The sequence below is a fragment of the Ambystoma mexicanum genome, chromosome 8 (genome assembly GCF_040938575.1).
Source record: "Ambystoma mexicanum isolate Mex_15411 chromosome 8, UKY_AmexF1_1, whole genome shotgun sequence".
In the NCBI taxonomy this organism is placed as follows: Eukaryota; Metazoa; Chordata; class Amphibia; order Caudata; family Ambystomatidae; genus Ambystoma; species Ambystoma mexicanum.
This window is the reverse complement of record NC_090929.1, coordinates 515,228,262-515,248,785: the sequence shown is the minus strand read 5'-3', so window position 1 is coordinate 515,248,785 and position 20,524 is coordinate 515,228,262. Positions and strand designations below refer to the sequence as shown.

General features: G+C 47.1%; 1 protein-coding gene across 5 annotated transcripts in view; it reads left to right on the top strand.

Moving 5' to 3' along the window:
• MORN1 (MORN repeat containing 1) overlaps positions 1 to 20,524 on the top strand; it is a 2,351,913-nt gene that overhangs the window by 218,153 nt on the left and 2,113,236 nt on the right. For all 5 annotated transcript variants that reach the window (XM_069610184.1, XM_069610185.1, XM_069610187.1 and 2 more), the window contains exon 3: positions 9,044 to 9,142. In XM_069610184.1, the coding sequence (XP_069466285.1) occupies positions 9,044 to 9,142 (99 nt within the window). The remainder of the gene's footprint in view (positions 1 to 9,043; positions 9,143 to 20,524) is intronic.

Genomic DNA, 20,524 nt, shown 5'->3' with positions numbered 1-20,524 from the left:
TACATTGCTCAGACATATCATGATATTGATTTAACTCGGCAGGAAAAAAGGCCCACCGTATTGATACTCCGAACAAACGGAGAGCCCTTCGAATATATCCACTTGCATTTCTCTGTCAACGTGTTTAGAAGGTTTCCCCTTCCGAAATCTTCCAAAGCATTAGGAACATACGCTCAAGTAAATGAACCGCCCCTCAAGCCTTTCCCTGTTCCTTTCTCTGTTCTGGCAATGACAGCATATCAAAATGGAAAAGAAATCTTGCCCATGCCCTCTCTCGCTGTACCTATGCATAGTGCTCCGTATAGAGAATTGTCGTCCATATTGTTACCTCTTCCATTAGGATCAGTTGATCAAGGGGGACATAAATTGACCATGGCCCCCCCCCCCAACCCCACGTCCCTGATAGGGATTGGAAACTTGATTGAGGATGTCTCAGGGCCACTTATACCCACATCAAGGAAGGATAAATAAAAGAAAAACAAAGCACTTAAAAAAAATACTATACCAACCGCCAATGTCCAAAAATCAGACACTATTAAAATGTCACTGCTCAACACCCGCTCTTTAGCTAATCATGCTATTAGCATTCATGACTAGATCACAGACAATATACTGGATAACCTGTGTGTTATTGAAACATGATTAAATGACTCATGTGGACCTAAAATAAGTTTGGTTACCCCACATGACTTACATGTTTTCTGTAAAAACCGAAAACAGGGTAAGGGAGAGGCCTTTGCTCTCCTGGTCAAATCAGATTGGCAGGTTCACAAATCTCCTATAGAATGTGACAACTGTGAGATTATTAATATAAAGCTAGTCTCTAATGAAAACTGCTGCATTAACTTTATCCTTCTCTACTGCCCCACTGAAATTATGCCTAATTTTAATGAAGACCTCATACACCTACTTACCACTCTGAACAGACCAAATAGTTCCACCGTAGTTCTTGGGGGATGTTAATTACTGGCTTGGCAGCCCAAGAGACAGGGACCTAAGAGACTTGAAAAAACTGCCAAATGGCACAGATTTTAAAAATCCTTAGCGCCAAGCCAACACATCGAAGTGGCATGGTTTTAGACTGGATTTCTGCGAGAAACATCACCTTGGAAATTACAGATACAAGAGTTTGTCCTTGGTTGGATCACCATTTTGTCGAATTCTACTACCCAGTATACTATTAAAAAACACCCTTTGCCAAAAATAATAATCAGCAGGAACTTGAAAGGTATTTACTCAGGAGATCTAGAAATATGTCTTAAACATATGATGGAACTCACCCATGACCCAGACCACCCCAGAATCACTAGTTGATACTTATAATTCCCAGTTTCAAAGCTTCCTGGATTGAGTTGCTCGACTGAAATCTAAAACGATCCGGGATAACAATGGTAAACAAACCTGGTATACACCCGCCCTGTCCCAGATAAAAATAAAAAAATGATAGCTTTAACGGATCTGGGTAAAAGATCCTACTTGTGAAAACAGTCTGGAAACAAATGCAGTATATATATAAAATTCGAACCTACAAGGCCAAAAGGAATTTTTATAATAATGAAATTGAGTCAGCAGAGAATGACTCTTAAATTTTCTTTTACATTTATCGGAGTCTAGAGAAACCTAAACTACAACCCCAACAGTTCACAGCCACGAATGAGGACTGCAACAAGGTACAGCAATTATTTGCAATCAAAATTGCAATGGGCCACGCAAAGATCTCGGACTCCTTAAAACAACACTCTACTTGCCACCATCCACCTTTTGAAGAAAAAAACAGCACAGCAAACCAACAGCTTTTCCTTCTTACCTGTAAATGAAGAAGTGATGCTTGGATCTTTAAAATCCATGCACCGTACATCATCCCATGGGGAGATTTTACCATCTAAAATTCCACTACAAAACCTCATTATCTTTGCTCCTTTCCTTTCTTAGTACTCTTCGTGAACTCTTCTTTTAGTCATAGAATCGTTCTGGACAGTCTTAAGGAGGTGGCAGTTACCTCTCTCCCTAAGAAACTTGCTCCAGACCAAAACAATCCGAGTAACCTGCGCCCAATTACCAATAGACTATTTTGCTTAAAGTGATCGACAAAATCGCTCCAATGCAGCTCCAACAACATCTGGAAAGTTCCAGCATCCGTCACCAAAAGCAATCTGGCCTCCGTGCTTTCTACCGCACAGAGACCTCACTAGTTGATCTACAAACTCATGTGCTAAGCACTGTGGATGAAGGAAAATCAGCCCATTTAATACTTTTACACTTATCTGCAGCTTTTGATCTGCTTTACCATACTCACCTTTTGGACTGTCTACGTACATTTGGCAAATGTTCCAAAAAAACAACAAACTGGATCGGTTCTTTCCTAGGAAATAGGAAATCTAGAGTGTGTTGGGGTGAGGCAGTTTCAGCACTCGAACTTGTACAAGATGGAGTCCCGCAGGGGGCCTGTCTATCACCCTCATTGTTTAATGTATATATGAAGCCCCTCTATGATCTCTTGATGGCCCTGAACCTATATTTCTCAAACTATGTGGATGACACACAGCTCCTTATGGAACTAAGTGGGAACTATGAGCACAACGTGGTACAGCTCAATCGCATATACAGCCTGATCAATGTATGGATGACACAAAATTCGATGTGCCTAAATCCATCGAAAACCGAACTGATGATTTTTGGTTCGACATCTGCTAGACCTAAAATTAGTCCCGAATACTCCCACATGAACATTGGAAACAATCATATAAAAGTCCAAGACAAAGTTAAAACACTAGGTGTATATATGAATGTCATCGTGAGCTCAGAGGCACACATGGACGGAGTAATAAATAGTACACAATACCATCTGAAAGTACTGAGGCAGGCCCAACCTCTGCTGTCTCAAATAAACAGGACAACTTTGACAAGAGCAATTATTATGCCCCTCCTTGACTACTGCAATGCTCTTCTGGTTGGGGCAAACACTTGCAGTATCAAGAGACTACAGATAATACAGAATGATGCTATATTTGTCATCTTTGACATCCTCAGGAGAGAACATAGCACTAGTGCAAGAAAAAACGACATTGGCTATCAGTGTAAGCTAGAATACGGATCAAAGTACTTACCCTGACACACAGATGTATTCACGGAAATGCCGTGATATATCTAAAGGAAAAGATAAAACCTTACATTCCATCCAGACAACTCCGTAAAAGTCTTAGAGGTCTTGCTAGAAAACAGGGAGAGATTGGCTTGTAGAAAAGGCTTGCATGTTAGATGGGGAGTAATACTTGTGAGGAGGGAGATTTTGACTTGTTATAGAGAGAGGAATATTTGGGGTACAGAGACAGAGGGCTGTCACCTTGGAGAGGAAAGCGAGGGATGCGATCTGGAAGGATGGGGAGGTGAAAATTGTGCAGGATAGAAATCTTATTTGGAACATGATGGTGTAGGAGAATTTGGGGGTTGGATAAAGAGAAGAACGAGATAGATACCATCTGGCAAAAGGATTAGAGATGTTACTCATCTTAGAAAGGAGAGAAGAGAATGAGACCGAATTGGAGATTTATCTTGGAGACTAGTAGGAAAGTTAAGCTCTCAGGGGAGATTCTTGGTGTGGAGAGGAAAAGGGACAAGGCTTGGATGTAAGGTAGGAGTGCAGCATGTCAAGAAGTCAGCAGATCACTATGTCTCCGCCAAAGAACTTACCTGTTGCCTCCCCAACAGGCACCTTTGACTCCACCCAACCCCCAGGGGGACCCATTAGCACTTACGCCCCCATCCCCTTCTTTTCTCTGCATTTGTACGTTCCAAATGTCACAAGGCCTAGTAGGACCACTGTCGGTTGTTTTCTTATTTATTCACTGTCATTTCCATTGTTGATTTGTTCCCTTGCCCCCTTCCCTTTGCCTTGTGGTGCTTTGAAACACTGTCTTGTTGTATAAGCGCCATATAAATAACCAATAAATAAAATAAATACATTAATTAAATGTCCTTAGGTTGCTAAGAAGTGCGCTGGCTGCTAAAGCCATAAAATCACATTTTTTGGAACGATACTTGGCGTTATAACCCTCAGACTGCATTAGATTGGGGAATCCTGAAAGGACCAGTTATTCCTTAAATACACCTTTGCATCATTTGGAGTAAACATATTCTGGCACCTTTTGTATAGTTACCATTATTGAATTTAGTTGGACCCGTAGCACCTAGGCTTTCATGCAACCCAAACAGTTACTTGTAAATAAAGGTGTTGCGCTATATTTCTGTCTCGTGTGTTCTGTTCATCCTCTGTCACACATCTACTGAAGGCAGCCAGTGTACAGGTTGGTTAAAAGTTTTCTTTTTGTGTTGAGATGTTTCCATATAGAAAGGACGGGAATGGACAAATTGAATGATCCGCTTTAATTTGAGAACTGGATGGCAATCTGATGGTTCTTGCAAATAATAGAATTGCATAAACCACCCAGATTTCTGCTGGACATTTTATGGTGTGAAGGTGTCCATATCCTGACCCCCATTCCAGAGCACTTCTTACACTCCCCATAGTCTAACATGGGAATATGAGAAGATGGACGATTTAGAAAACCCAGTTGATTTCAACTGAGTCCTCTTCTCTGTAACTGGGAGTTAGTAGGATAGACATTTCCAGATCCCATTGGGACATCCCAAACTCAGTTGGGCCATGGGAGGATCCCAGCCCGGCAACTTCCTAACTCCTGGTGGACAGACGACTTTGATGGCAATATGAGCAGTTTCCCTTTTTCTTGTGGCAAGGCGTGCCAAGCCACAGTCAAACATGAAAAGAAACACACCCTGATCATCTCCCTCACACACTAGTAGGGCCCTTCCCTCCTGGGAATCCCATTGGGGAAACTCCCATCCCGTCCCCATCCTTGCTCAGCAGCAGGGGTCACACAAACAAAACACATGCATTGCCCTCTGCACAAACTGGGAAGCTCAATTAAAACTTTCTAGTGGAATGAGAAGAAAACAGGCCCAAAAAATCCAACATTTTTTGAGTTTATTGTTTTGTCTCCCGATAATAGGGGTGTTGTGGTGTAGAGGAAAACTGGTACAGAAAAGGCTACAGACTGGGGGATGTAGAGGAGAGGGGGGGAATAATCTTGTTTTTATAGTAGGATTGGGCCAGGATGCATCTGTCTGGAAGCAGGCCCGGCTCCAAAATGTATCATCTAGGTGGGCCAGAGGTGTTATTGTGGGGGGGGGGGGCAATTTCCAGTGGGTGTTAGAGTAGCCTAACCCACCCAGGAGCTACATTATATAGCCTTCCAAGAATCTGGCACAAACAATACACGGGTTAGATTCTGTTTTCCATACAGACACTGTGGACAGTTACCCAAACTGCATGAGCTAAACAGTCCCAGCCATGACATTTTCTGGCTGGGCAGTCTTGCACACTTGTTTGGTCAGAAACCCTCCAGTAGGTCGTACGATAGGAAGCACAGAAACACAGCCCGTACTCCCCATCTTGCCCTAGGGGTGTGTGCGTACATGCGAGGGACGTAGGCGCACGCATATTTTGTGTATACATGGCATATCGTATGTCTTGACCCAGTAGTACACTAGTCGGGTTCTCTCCCGGTTCTCTGCCTCCCTCTTCTGCTTTCTTCCTGCCTCCTTCATCCTTCTCTTGCTGCCTGTTTACTCTGTTCTACCTCTCCCTGCCCCCTTCTTCCTGCCTTTCCTGCACCATCTGTCGCTCCTACTTGTCCCTTCCTCTCTGTCCCTATCTTCCTGACTGTTCCTTCTGCTTTTTGACTACCCATCTCCTCCCATCCTTCTCTCCCTTCATATTCCTTTCACTCAGCTCTAACCCTCACGTCCTGCCTATCACTTTTGCTTTCTCTGTCTGCCCTGCGCCTCTCCTTCGATTCTTCGCATCCTTAGTGCCTATCCGCTCTACTCGACCCCACCCCTCTACTGCTGCTTGTTACTTTTTATCTTCCTGCCCCCATTCATCCTTCTCTTCGTCGCTGCCCCTCTCTCGTTCTGCCCCCTCATCCTCGTACTCGCCATTGCCTGACTCATCCTTGAACTCGCACATCACTCACCCTCATGCCTCCTTCCTGCCCATTCTCTTTGTGGCCTCTTTCAAGATTGGCTGTGACACCTCTGATGCCCCACAATGCAGGAGCGCTGAAGCGCATGGCCTAGGGATCAGGGGAGTGCAGGAGTGGGCTCGGGGCACACTGAAGTGTGTACCTATAATAGTAGGGATGCCCTTCTTTGCCCCTCATATCTTAGGGCCGTATGCCTCTTCTCCGACATTGATTGTGCATCGCATCTGCTGCTAGCGTGACCCCGGGACCCCTGGCCTACCCTGGATATGCATGCACGCCCCCCCCCCCAGCCTACATGAATAATGGGAGAATGTGGCACAGGCAAGGCGGTGGCATGACAGGGTGAACAAGAGTCCAGACAACACAGGGATAGTAGGGGTAGAAAGAAAGGAGGAGGAGCAGTATAGAGGGGCTGGTAAGGCAACAGGAAGAAAAAACGACATTGGCTATCAGTGTAAGCTAGGTCACAAACATGGGTACGTGTGGGGATGAGTAGAGTGGGGCAGGGAGAGACAAGCTACAGTGGCTAATTGTATGAAGAGCTTGGGGTTATATCTTCCAGCCAAAAAAGAGACTAAAGGAGAGGCAGGGAAGAAAAAGTGAATGAGGCTCAAAGTAAGAGAGGGGGATCTGGAGGAGCTGAGGAGACTGAACAAGGTGATCATGCGATTATCAGAGAGAGCGCGAGTAAGGGAGAAAGTCTGAGGCCAATCCATTGCAGTGTTGCAGGGGGTTCTTGCACCTCCCCTCCCAGAGTTGCAGGAGATGCCCTCACCCCTAGTTTTGCAGACAGTGTCTACACACTACTCCCGGTGTTGCAGACGGTGCCAGCTCCTCCGCTTGGGCTGTGGGCGATGACTGTGCCCCCAACTGTGCCAGCAGTAGGTAAATCAACCTACGCTGACATAATCAGCCTGGGCCAGGAGTCTCTACCATAGATCCAGTTGGATGCAGTATGGGATTTCTTCAAACCCCATGCAACAAGAGGGAGGCCTCCATGGCTCACTCAGTGAGAGAGGGATTAGTCAGTACAGCTGTGTGGACATTAGCCACGGCATCGCTGACAAGTAGTTAAAGGTTTCCATGAGCCCAGGACTTTTCCAGCAACCAGCATATATTTTATGACACCGTGCGGAGCACGGGAGACGGAGTGCAGTTTTCTCTGCTTTTCGACGCGGGAGAACCGGAGAGAAGCTGGTAAACCCCTCTTATATTCAACTACTCAAATCACAGTTATCGGACATTAAGCCCAAGGCATCCAGAGCCAATTGCCTGAAACTACCCATTATTAGTTCGCCTGTCACTTCGAGGGTGCTTTCAATAATGCGAACTTAGTAACGTGGATAAGCAAAATGCTTCTCCTGCGATGTCGCAGATAATTCAAATTCGAATGAGAACACATAAAAACAAAATACTCTTTTCCACTCCTCCCATGCCATGTGAGAGCAGTGGAAAAGAGTATTTTGTTCTTATGTGTTCTCATTCGAATTTGGATTATCTGCGACATCACAAGAGAAGCATTTTCTCAATTCTCATAGAAGTGCCAGCCACTTAAAAAAAGACCAATTGGCCTCTGCCTCCTCCACCTACCTGCAACTCCTACTCCTACTCTGACCTCGACCAAGTTCCAAAGGTAATGGCCCAGTGACTGAATGCGGTGAGATATTGTGCCAGAAAGGGTGTTTAGGATTGGACGCTGCCGCTTGGCCCTCGCCTGCGCATAGTGAGGGCATGTGCAGAAATTGCAGAATGTCACTGCTCAATCAATGCGCAGACGTGGGCCAAGGCTGTGCGATCCAGCTTCCTTGCTGTATGTGTTGCTCTGCGTTGTCTTACTTCCATGACAAGCGTATTGCACCTCAGCTATCCTAATAGTGCTGCTTATTGTTTGGTACAGCACAGTGACAAAGTACGGAAGTGCTACCTTAAAGACGTCGGTAAGCCCTAAAATTGTGCATTTCCTCTGTGCCCAAAATCTGCTACGCTTAGTCTCATTGCAAATGCATACGCGTAGCCAACTGTGATTTTCAAAAGAAAGACTGCACGTTTCAAATAGAGCGCAAGACTCTTTTCAGCTCACCTGTATCCTGCACCACAAGTCGCAGAGCCCTAAAAAATCATGAGCTCCTCTAAAGTGTCCAGGATGTCGCAGTGTTCCGGCGACACTGCTTGTGGGGCAAAATAAAATATGATGACCATGTGTGTGTGTGGGGCGAAATAAAAATAGCTACTGTGTGAGTAACTATGTGGCCCTGTGTTTGTAAAGCACCCAATGACATTGACGGGTCTGTTTACACAAAAATTAGGACTTGCGCAATTGGCTTGTCCAGAGATAGAAGCACTGTAGAGCGTTATTCAACATGGCACTGTACAAACTCTGCACCACAGGGTGCCTTGTCAATCAATCTAAAGACAAAAAAAGAAAAGTGATTAGCGAATCCCCTGAGCTATGGAAAGCGGGTTCAAAGCAAAACAAGCACTGGCAATAGGAAGAATGTGGGCTTTTGTGCAGGCATGGAAAAGCATTTGCCAGGCACTGCTGTAGAGGTATTAACTGGCTTTCGGGTGCAAAATGGTATGAGTACATTGGTATCTAATAGCATGCCTCTATGCCTCCTAATTATCCTTATACTAAGCTGGTGACCACTGTGCGTGCTGTGCAGTGTGTGTACCATTTTCTTTTCGTTCATAAATGGAACAAAAAGAAAACTGTACACAAGCAACTCTTGGTCAGAAGCCTCCTTTCTAGGGGGGGCAGAGCAGTTTCTTGGGGGGGGGCCTGGCCCCTTTCGGCCCCCTGCTGGAGCTGCGCCTGTGTGGAAGGCAGGGTTCTAAGAGGAAGAACTGTGTATGAGGAGGGGCAACAGGGTAGGCACAGGAAAGAAAAGCACCTCATCAATGTACTGCGAGGAAAGCATGCCATATGAATGTTCTGGCACCATGAAACATTGCCGTGACATGCATGTTCTCTTTCTTCGTAGGTCATGGAAAGCTTTTGTTAAAGGACGGCAGTTATTACGAAGGGGAGTTTGCTGATGGTGAGATAGAAGGGAACGGATCTCGATACTGGGCCGCCTCTGGTTTGTACCCTTTTGTTAATTTCCCCATAATAATGCATACCATGCACAAAATGTTTTTTTCAGTATTGTAAAAAAAACTGCTTTGTGGTGTTGCATAAGATATGTGCGCACTTCTATTGTGAACATGGATTTTAAGGGTTTAATGTCTGAACTATTTAAAATTGAGTTGGCCTTGCCTTAGGGATTTTCTTAGTTTACTTTCAGCTGGGCTTGTGTGGGAGCCAATGTTTGTGAGTCGACCGTGCATGTGGCTTAACTTAAAGAAAGATTGATGTTTTGCAAGCAATTCGTTTGATATTTTGGACTGGTGCCTTTTTATGATTTAAAGGGAATATGTTCTAAGCCTTGAGTACCATTGAGTTGTGTTTGAAATGAGACAGCCATGAGTCTTACTTGCAGATCCTATTGCTGCGCCACTTGGAAGCAGTTGCGTATTGACTTTGTCACCATTCCCATTCAGTCATTTACCTCTCCTCTTCTCCTCACTGGCCTCTCACACCCTCTTCGCCATCCTGTCTGTGAGGGATTTGACCTTCTGCACGGGGTGTGTGCGCTCGCCTGGGCATTTTTTAAAAATTTTGTAAGGAAATTGAATGATGAGAGATCAACCTCCGGAAAATGTCTGCTGTTAATCCGCACACCTCTGTCCATGCTCGCCACACAAAAAACACATAGTCACGTGTACTTTGGGTGGACGCAGCCTACAGATGCAGTCCTGTCATGTTCAGCTGGAATGTGACAGCCACGGGTACATCGAAGCATCTCAAGAAGGGGGAAGGCAAAACCTTCCTCCTGCCATGCCCAGCCTCATTAAATGACAAAGGATCCATGGATCCGCCCTCTCCTTTGTCCGCCCTGCTGGTGGCAGTGCATACTGATGAGAAGTTAATTGAAGAAGGCTTCCAAGAGGCCTAGTCGCAGGACTGACGAAGGACAGGCTACCCAACACCTTTTTCATATGCATCTTTGTCAACCCGAATTCTGCTCCCGCCCCTTAGCATCAAGGGCATTGAACTGTCATGTCTGGGACAACTGTTTACAGTAGGCAACCCCCGCAGGGGGACCCCCCTTTCAGAGGGTAGAAGTATGTGATTTGATGGAGACAGAAAGTCTGTTCTCGCCACAACTTCAAGGGAGACCTGCACTTTGATCAGGAATCACAGAGAGCTCAATTAATCAGAGAGACCCTTTGATCCACAACAGAAGGGAAGATGGGTGGGACTTGGTAGTACTTGTTTGAACTCCCACTGTTGCAAAGCACTCTGGTTATGACCTCACGCATAATAGAACATTGTTGGTGGGGACCCAGGATTGGTTCATTAAGGCAGGCTTAGCATGCACTAATTACTGGTGCCCAATTGACTTTAAAAGAGGAATGAGTCACTCTCTTACCAGATCATCGGATGACTTTGCAGGGAGTAAAAAGAAGGACTAATTTGGGCCCTGGCTGAAGGTTCAGTCTGCCATACAGCTTCCGCCAGTGAAGGAGGCCAGGATTTCCAAGAGGGAAGCAAGATCCCTTCCCTAAACATCTCCCAGGGAACAGAGTGAGATAATGAATCCAGAGCACCCTCTAGCAGCTCCAGAACCGGTACCCAGCCAGCAAACTGCGTGCCCTGCTAGGCTTTGCAAGCAAGCTTCCTAGGTGGGAAGCGCCAGAGAATCTCTGAACTAGAAGAAGACAAGGCCGTTGCCTGCAACACACTCCTCAGCTTTGGCCCATCCGCCTTAAAGGATGACACAAGCCCAGTGAAGAAACTGGGAGGAGTGCATCGACAAGCATCAACCAGCGTTCGCCTGAAAGGACATTTTCGAGTCAGTCGAGCCCCTCGAACTGGAACCGACTGCACCACTGACTGTTAGGCTGCAGTCGCTAATGTTGTCTGAGATGTCCGACCAGTGTTTCAGTCCCGCCAACAAGCACTGAGACAATGATTTCTGACCCTGAGCCGCCGTGTAGTCCAGCCTGCAGCCGTCCGTCCAGCATCGCTCGCCGAACTGCCTGCCGCCCGATACCCGCAGCTGTCTCCCGTCTGGAACTCTATTGTAGGTGCTGCAAAGCGCCATGGAACCAACTCGACCCTGTGGAGCACCAAGAACGTCTACGAGCACAAGGTACAGTGTGGACTGTCCCCCTGGTCCTTCTGCAAAGGCCCCTGCTGACATTTTACGACCCTTGCTCCCTTTGTGCTGAGACCAAGTATCCTTGAATATTACAATTGATTACTTTACCGACTACCCTCCTGTCAGTATCCAGAGGCCATCCCCTTTCCGTCTTGAAACTGTCTGTCCTCTGTACTTCTTGGTGGGTTGTATTTTGTAGTGTGCTAGAACTGTTTGTTGTGATAATAATAATAAAGTAGATATCTTTGTACAACCTTGACTGGACAGTCCCTTTTATCATTGGGTAATACATGTATTTTTGCTGTGTTGCACCTAAACAACGATCCACGACCTTGTAGAGATAAGCCTGGCATTCCGTCATCATTACCAAAATTGAACAACGAGGTTTATAATTGACTTGTGTTTCCAATCTGTTCAGATTCCTTCTGGTGTACTAGAGGTGTGGGGTTGATTGATGGTTTAGAAAGCGATATTCATCCCTGAACCACTGGTGCCCAGGTTGATTCGTCACACTGTCATTCCTTCTCCCTCCCTTTCTCCTCTTCTCCTCCTCTTCTCTCTTTCTGCACTCCTCTCTGCCTCCTCTATTGTCTCTTATCTCGTCCTCTCCTTCCCCTCATGCTCCCTCCCCTCATGCCCCCCCCACCCCCATCTTGCCCTCTCAGATTTATTATCTGCCATTGTTGCTTGCGGCTCTTCGTTCGATAATGAGTTTTGTGTTCTGGAATTTGGTGATGAGATGTGTACTTGTGTTGTGAACTTAGGCAGGTGTACATTTATTTGCAGGCACGTGGACTGAGCCGGGCGGAACACTGGGTGACAGTTGTGTAAGTGTGAATGGGAATGGATGTCCCCGACTGAAAAGGGTTTGCGTGATTCTGGCCAGACATGCAGGGTAATAATGTATTGCTGCCATGTTTTTCGACCACCTGACTTGTTTAGAGATGAAAAGACTGTAAAGCTGATGGCGGTTTGTTTCTAGCAGAGAGCCTAGTTGTGTATGAGTTTAAAGAGGACATATTTGTTTGTACTGAATTTATGGTGTGGAGAAAAATGTGCTGGAAGTGCCCCGTAATCGCAGAACTTTTCTGAAAACCCTTGAAGAATTTACTGTAGACCGGCTTCCTTGATATTTGCTGTTTACCCTTCTCTATGTAAAGGTAGGTGCGCTGTGTGTGTGTTTGTGTGTGCGTATATCCCTTTGTACGTGTATCTGTGTGTGTGGATGAGAGGGAGGTAGGGATCACTGAGAGACTGAGATCCAGACAGCACCAGGCATACGGCCACCGCTCGTGATGCCCTGACGGGTGGCAGATTGGAAAAGAGAATAGCAGCAGGAGCAAATCTAGAGTTGGAGATTAGGCTCAGATATGCAACATTCTTCATCAAATCAGTATGGGGCAAGAGGTCCCTGTAGTCCTAAGTATATTGGGGAGCTCAGGTTGTGAGCTGTACTCGGACCAACTCCCTATATACAGGGGATGGTCACCATACTAGCGTGTCGAATATCAACCAAGAAAGGCTGTCAGTAGCTTGACATTGAGATTCTGCAGTTTGCACTTAGGACGGAGTCAACCAATGGTAGAGGAGATGCAGGATAGTGACTTAGGAGATTCTGGGTTGGAGAGTGACTTCTTATCTCTAGACTGGATTTGAGCACTCCTAGACTTAGTGGTTCATATGTGGACCCAGAAAAGGATTGCCCCCTGAGCTATTAAGGAGGTTTCTGTGCTGGGCCTTCTTCTGTATTTTCTGGATTCGAGGAATCTGCCAAGGTTCAAATGTATATTGTAGAAACTTGGGTGCAGCCGTGGAACAGAGCGACAGTAAGTAGGAGCTGAACGTCTTGGAAATAGGGTTTTTGGAAAAGAATAGAACAAGTATCGGCTGGGAAAGGGACTCAAAGAAAAGCAAGTAAACTTTCACCAAGAAAGTAAAGGAAGGAAGTGGGTGTAGGTACATCGAACCATGACCTTATTGTGACCTGCTGTAATGGAACCTTCCATAAACCCCGAACGTTTACCCCATGTCGTTTTTCCTTAGTTCTGACAAAGAGTTCCCTGAAATGGCAGCGCCTTCAGAAAGATAAAATGGAAGCACTTGACATAGACATGGCTAAGGATATGGGTACGACCTTGGTGGGGTCTATGGCATGCTATGAATTGGACAGGAAAGTTGTCTCCTGTCAGAAGGATGATGTGAATTTGTGTAAGGATAAGTCCCCGGCAAATCCTACTCCTCCTTCTTTACCTACCATGAGCTGGGAAGCTGCCATGTTTGAGGTTGGTTTACAGCCTATTGGGATAGATGCAAAGCCGGTTAATGGAGGAAGTTATAGAGAGAACTGGCAACTTTTTAAGGAGAACATTATCTTTGACTTAAATCAATGTCACAATGGCAATGACTTTGTTGCTTGAAATCTTTTAGGATGGCTATGCCACCCACATCTCCCGCTAGGATAGATAAACGGGGTCAAATTAATGTTTCTCAGACCTGCTCTCCTATGGCGAGTTTAGCCTGCCAAGCAAGAGGGGCTGGCCTTACTACCCCTATTGGGAAAGAGGCTCCATCTTCAACCTCGTCAAATTCCTTGTGTGCTGGTAAAGGATCATCCATAGAAAATGGGAGTGCGTGGAAACTGGGATGTAAGCCTAGGGCTTCTTCAGTAAAGAAGGATCTTCACCTTAAGAAACAGAGTATGCCTGAGATTTCGGACCCCAGTTTGAGATACCACATTACGGATCAAAGAAACGTTATTTTAGCCAACGTAAACAAAGCTGAGCGGTGGGAATCTAGAGAGTCTTTAAAAAACGAGCCTTTCCACTGGCTGCAAGTAAGACCTGGGTCCTGTGTGCATTTGAATGCAGGACCTTAGATTTCTACGAAGGACTCAAGTTGAGGGTTGGTCCACTGAGGACAATTTGACTGTATTATTGTGGGCTGTGGACGTAGCAATCTTCCTGTCTTTTTGAGTCTTTGCAAGCCCCTCCGGAAAGGTTTTTTTGGACTCCGAGATTAAGATTGTTCTATGATGTGTGCTATGGATTGAGTAATGGGACCCGATATATATATATATATATATATATATATATATATTTTTTTTTTGTTTGACATAATTTTAGTTTAAATCGGCCTTTATGCTGTCTTGTGCTTTTTTTTGTATTACATGTAAATGTGCGCCTAGACTCCTGCAGGCTTTGGCGCGATATAAATAAATAACAAATTAAAATTTTAAAACACCACTGTGTGAAGTAAGTGACAAATAAAACAAAATGTTTTCTCCTAGATCAACAGCGGAGGCCTGCAATCATTGTGCTTCGTGTGTAGGGAAAGAAGACTTACCTTGGGTTCCCTGTGTCACTCTAGGAGACTGCATGCAGGCATGGGTGCATGTATTGTGCCTTCTGTCCCTTAGTTATGTGCTTGTTCCTAACTTGTGAGAGGTACATTCAGAGTGTACCGTCAGGGTTTAGGCAGATCAAGGATTCAGGCCAGAAGCACAAAGGCCCAAGTCTTCTGTGACATGATCTAGCATGTCATAGAAGTTGTTTTATATCTCTGCCTTCTTCTCCCTTGTGAGATCTCAGCCAGAAAGACAGTGGACATGGGGAGATCAAGAAGAGGGGAAGGCGCTGCAATTCCTTCTGTCTCTTCGTTCCTCTGTCCCCTGCCTCCTTTCTCTGCCCCTTCCTTCAGTCCTTCCTCTGTGGGTTTCATGACAGTGACGACGGAGAATCCCAAAATGGAGGAGGCACCCAGATAACCCGGGCGGTGTCCTCCTAAGAACCCTCCCCCTCCTCAGGATGGAGGGGAAGTAGCCGCCGAAGCGCGGAAAAGCAGGGAAAAGCCCGCGAAAAGAAAACGGCGCGGCAAAATGAAGGAAAAGCCCGCGAAGGGCTACAATGGAAGGGGGCGGGGCTATCCCCTCTTTATAGCAGGCGGGCTCCCCACTGCAGGCAGCATCCAGCCTCGACAGTGGGATGCCCGCCTGCCAACAGAGGACTTTGTTTTTTCGTTCCAGGAGCAGTGCAGGAAGGCTGTTTTTCGGGATGCTGTTCGAGTTCGGTGCCAGAAGATGTGTTCTGGTTGGCAGGAGCTCGGGTTCCAGAAAAAAGAGACGTGTTAGCCGCAGCAACAAGGGTGCGTCGGGTAAGGGCATTAAAGTGGGGGTGCGCCGGAACAAGGAAGTGGCGGGTACTTGGTTGAAAGTATTGCATAACGTTGGGGGCTGTGGCTCGGGAAAACGTTTTGAAAGGGGTTAATGCGAGGCGGTTGACGGTAGGCCTTTTGAGAGGCACGCTGGTGGATACTGGGGTCGATTAAACACGGGATGGGTGACTTGGGGGTAATCTGTTATTTGCCCAGGGTCCGTTGTAAATTAATTAGGTAAGAGGTTATGTACACTTGAAACGTGGGGGGGGGGTTTGTTTACCCCCCCGCCTTCGAGGTGCGCAGAATTCTTGCAGGAGGCGGCGAGGTCGAAAGCGGGGCATGCACGCAGGATGTTCATGCGTGTTTACATGGCCTTCGCGCGGCACATCGTATTTCAATACGCTATGGAGTTTGGATGGTGGGTAGAAGCCGCCGTTGGGGGTGCGCATGCTTAAGGTGTGCATGGGATAGTCATGGGGGTTTTAAGGAAAGTTTGACGGATTTGTTACCGGAAACCGTTGCAGTATACGGTTGCTAATTTTGTGATATGGCCGGCAGGATAGCTCACCGGCAACGTGCACGCCTTGCAAACAAGACGACAAGAAGCAGCATAGGTTAAATCCCCGGGTCCGCGCTTAGAAACCTCTGGGTATTAAGCACGTTATAATTATGCAACTAAGGCATATTCCCGTAACAGCGCCCGATGCCCCCGGAGCGCTACAAAAATGCAAATTAAATAAATACATATGCAAGCCTACAAAGTCTTTCTAGATGCCTTTTTGCGTGCAGGGTTATTTAAACAATTTCGTATAAACCCAGCGGTAAAATTAGAGTTGTGAATGCAGCACATAAGAGTAGGTTTTGTGGCAGGTTCGAATGTGCTAATCTCTTCACGGATAGCGTGATTAACTTGTTTAGAAAGGGTTAACGGCAGCTGTGTTCGGGTGCACGCCAGGTTGGCGTGGGTTTAATTGTTTCATATGGAATGCTTTAGGAGGTTCAAAGGTACCAGTAAGTGGAATGGAGTGACGTTGGTATTGGGTTTTTGCGGAATGGAGAGCAGAGACAGCTTTTTGTTACGGATATCGCTCAGGGATAGAAGGAAATGGTGTGCATTTAAGGACCTGTCTGCCGCGGCTTGGTTGCACCACGAGTAACAGTGCATCGCATAGGCGCACACAATTAATGCAGTGGCTTGGGGGCTGGTGCACATTCACAGAGGAACAGGGTGCATACAAATGGGCAAGCTGGGTGAGTAGGCGGTTTTGTGAGTTGACGGCTTAAGGTATGTAACAAAATGGCAGTATAGCACGCTTATACACGAGGGTTTCATGGCTCACTTTTCAATTATGAGGTAAATCAATGCTTTAGAACAATGCATTCGTTATGAATGTTATGCATATAAATGTTTGTAAAACGGACAGGTGGAATGCGATTGCTCGGCTTGCTAGCAAGGTGCATGGGGTTTGGCTTTTGACCGCGGGGTTGTGATAAAAATGGAAAGAGTATGCTTACGGAGAGTTGGTGAGGAATGCATTGGGTTGCCACGTTGTTCCTCCGGTATCTGACTTTCAGGGGGTGCGACCTGACGAGCAGCCAGGGAGTTGAAACAAGGTTCTGAACGAGCATTGTATTCGGGGTCCATGGCTGCACAAATGGCGGCGAACGACGGTTAGATTTTAGAAGGAGAACTGGGCATGTTTTAAATGGCGGCAATGTAGTATGAAAGAGGGCTCGCGTTACTGGGGAAGAAGGCATTGTGCCTATAATGTGTTGTTCATGGGCGGCTGTGGTGCGTTGCGAGGTGGGACCAATGCAACTGAAGTTAAGCGCATTACTATGCAGAAGGGTTTGGAGTTTTGGTCAAAACGCGCTGTACTGAGGCTGCCGTGTAAGATGGCCCACACCGGCATGCAGAAAGTCCTTTTTAAACACTTTTATGGGTTTCTCCACCACATTACTTGTTCGCGCCGAAGGGAGTACATGAGATGGCACTTGTATCGCACTTATATCAAATGTGATTATTCACACTCATTTGTGGTGGGGAGCGCCGTGCAATCCCGATGGGTGACTCCTGGGTGGAGGGGGGGTGCGGTGGACTGGCCGCGGCACTGGGAGGCCATTACGGTAACAAGGGCAGTTCGAAAGGTGACTTCCATGACATTGCTTCCCCTGTCTATATGGAGTAGCGGCCAAGGGGCCCAACCGGTGAAGCTGGCGACTGGGAGTTCGTATCCCCAGGTCGCATGGTAAACAGTTAAATGGGTAAAGACGGTCTAAGTGTGTGATTCAAAATTCATGGTGTGGCTAGCGCGAGATCCGTGGGTCGGGGAGAGATGGTTTGACTGGTTTTACTGTTGGATAGGAAAAGGAGCTGGATGAAGATTGATTGATTGGATTGTTATAGGAATACGAGAGGAAGCGCAGGTGTGTTTTATTGATGTCAAATTATCACAGGCAGCGTAAAGATTCTAGATTGGCGTGGTACAGGGCTTCCATTTGCTGAGGGGTTCCTGGTAATGGTAGCACAAGGTATTCTTGACATGGCCCTGGTTATGTTTTAACGCAGGGGCAGGCTCTGCATTAAAGATTCCTGATGGGCTTTGGGTTAACAGCAGCTAGTAAAGCAGCAAAGGGGCGGGGTCGATGTCAAATATGTGGGCCGCGGAACATGCAAGCACGGCCCCTGGGGGCACTGGATTTTAGGGGAAGTGTGAGGTTATAGCACAGTTGTAACACGGGGGGGCGCTCTTGCATGGAAGGGGCGGAATCACAACCAGTGGAAGTAAAACGGCACCGCCCCAAAAAACAAGGGGGAAGGGAGCGGTGTGTAGGTGAGGGCTTTGCCCAGATTTGTAGTACACCATCTGTGGGATGAAGTGGAGGTAATAGGGTCAGTTGCGGTGCCCATTTTGGGCACACGGCAGTGTGTAGTTGCTGCTGGGGCCAAGACCAAAAATTAAAGCGGAGGGACCCCTCAGCAAAGGCAATGGGATGTGACTACGGCAGAAATTAGCATGTCAAGGTGGAATATGCATATTTAGTCATGGGCTTTGTATTAACACCCAAATTAAACGGGACGAGTGGCATTTGCTTTGCATAAAATCCACATACACGAAGCCAAGAGAGGATATTTTCGTCTGATAGTGTTGTGGAACACAGAGGGTGTGCAATTTTAACCCTCCAAGAACCAATACAAAGGTTTCCCCCGAAACTCACAGTATCGAATTGGGACATTTCACCTTCACTTATTTTAAAATTTCCATCATGTTCTGTAGTGCAGTGGCCAAGTGACTGGCCTACAAACCGAACAACAGCGGTTCGAGACCTGAGGCCCGCTTAATGCACTAATTCAAAGACGATGTTCTATGCGTTTTCATTTTAACTGGGGGGGACTGAGCCCCGAATTGCGGACTATCCAGCTAGGGGTGAGTCACATAGAGCTAGTAAATTTTGCTAAAAGAGCTAAACGTTCAGGCGTTTTAAGGCAGACTGGCGTGGGACAAGGGGGTGTACCATGTCATGGCTAGGTCTGGTAGTAGGGGTCGGGAGATATGCCTGTGGGAGAGGTGGCAGGCGTGACCAAGCTACAAGGGGATGTAAGCAGGGTTCGTCTAGAAAGTAAGGTGTTATGCAAGTAAGCAGGGTATAGTGTTGGCACTGTAGGGTGGAAAAGTTGGAGTGTGGTTCTTCAGGTCAGCAAGTCCAACGCTGCCGGTCAGCCTGCCAAAAGAATAGAAGTAGGGAAGGGCCCAGCCGAGGTTGGGGAGAAGTGGGCCCACAGGACAAGGAATTTGGAAAGAGGGAGCCCAGGAAAGAGAAAGAAAGGGATAGGGGGCGACAAGGAGCAGCAAAGGCAAAGGGGTTTGGAACATCAAGCAAAAGAATACAGCTCAATCTCTCCCGCCGGAAATGGCGCCCTCCAAACAGGGTAACTCCTGCAAGTGCAGGCAGAGCAAGGAAGTTGGTTGGGGAGCATTTGCTAGACAAAGGATGGTGGAGGAGCCATAGCAAGCCCGGAAAGGATCAAAGAAGGCACTGTTGGTTCTGGAAACCAAGCAAAAGAATACAGCTCAACCGCACCCGCCAGGAACGACCCTCTCCCAACAGGGTAACTCCTGCAAGGGCAGGCAGAGCAAAGATAGTGGTTGGGGAGCTTTTTTGCCAAATAAAAGGGGTAAGGAACCTATGGCGGGTGCAGTACGAGTAACAAGTTGGAAAGGTGGCAGGGGCAGAAGGGTCTCAGAACAGGCCCTCCCTTGTTAAGGTAGAGCAAGTGGAAAAGGACAAGGGCAGAAGTGTCCTGGAGCAGGCCCGCCCTAGTTAAGGCGGAACAGGATGGAAAGGTGACTGAGGCAGGTGTGTCCCAGAGCAGGCCCAGAGTATGCCCGGACAGGACGGGGGCAGCACAATGGGACAGCTCTAAGCCGCGTCCATTTCAGGAGGGTATGGAATTGACGCTGGAAGAAATTGGGGAGAGAAGGGGAGTACTCGGGCCCCACTCAGTTCGGATTGGGGCAGCCAGGTCAGCCGCAACCATGGGCGTGGGGGAATGAGCATCCAGGCAGCTTGGTAGATGGAGGTCTTGGTGTTTTAATTGACTTGCCACCTTTTCTCCCCGCCAGCGGCAGCTCGGAAGGAAAAGAGATCGGTCTGGGTGGTAAGACACTCAGTTGAGGCATACACTTGGGAGGTAACAACCTGACAAGCCTGGGAAGGTGGGCTCTGAGGCGGGAAATGATGGGCTCTCTGCAGGAATAGACAGGCCAATTGGGGGAAACAGAAATCACCCGGTCAGTGATAAACCCAAGGCCAGAATGGAGGGGTGCAGATAACCACGCAGCGGTGGAGAGGTCCAGAAAAAAGCTAAAGGGGGCATTGGCAAAATTCTGAAGGGGCAGGGGTTTTGGCCAGATCAGACACGGCTTGATTAATTTAAATTCCCCAGAGTATTTTCTGAGAGATGGGGTACATTTGTCACCACCGGGGTTGGGGCTATTCTTCTGCAACCTGTGCTCAAAATCCTAGAAATGTAAGGAAGGCAGCAGGGGGGAGCCACGGTGGGCGGTAACCCACCTGTGGCGTGGCGGTGTTTGAGCAACCAAA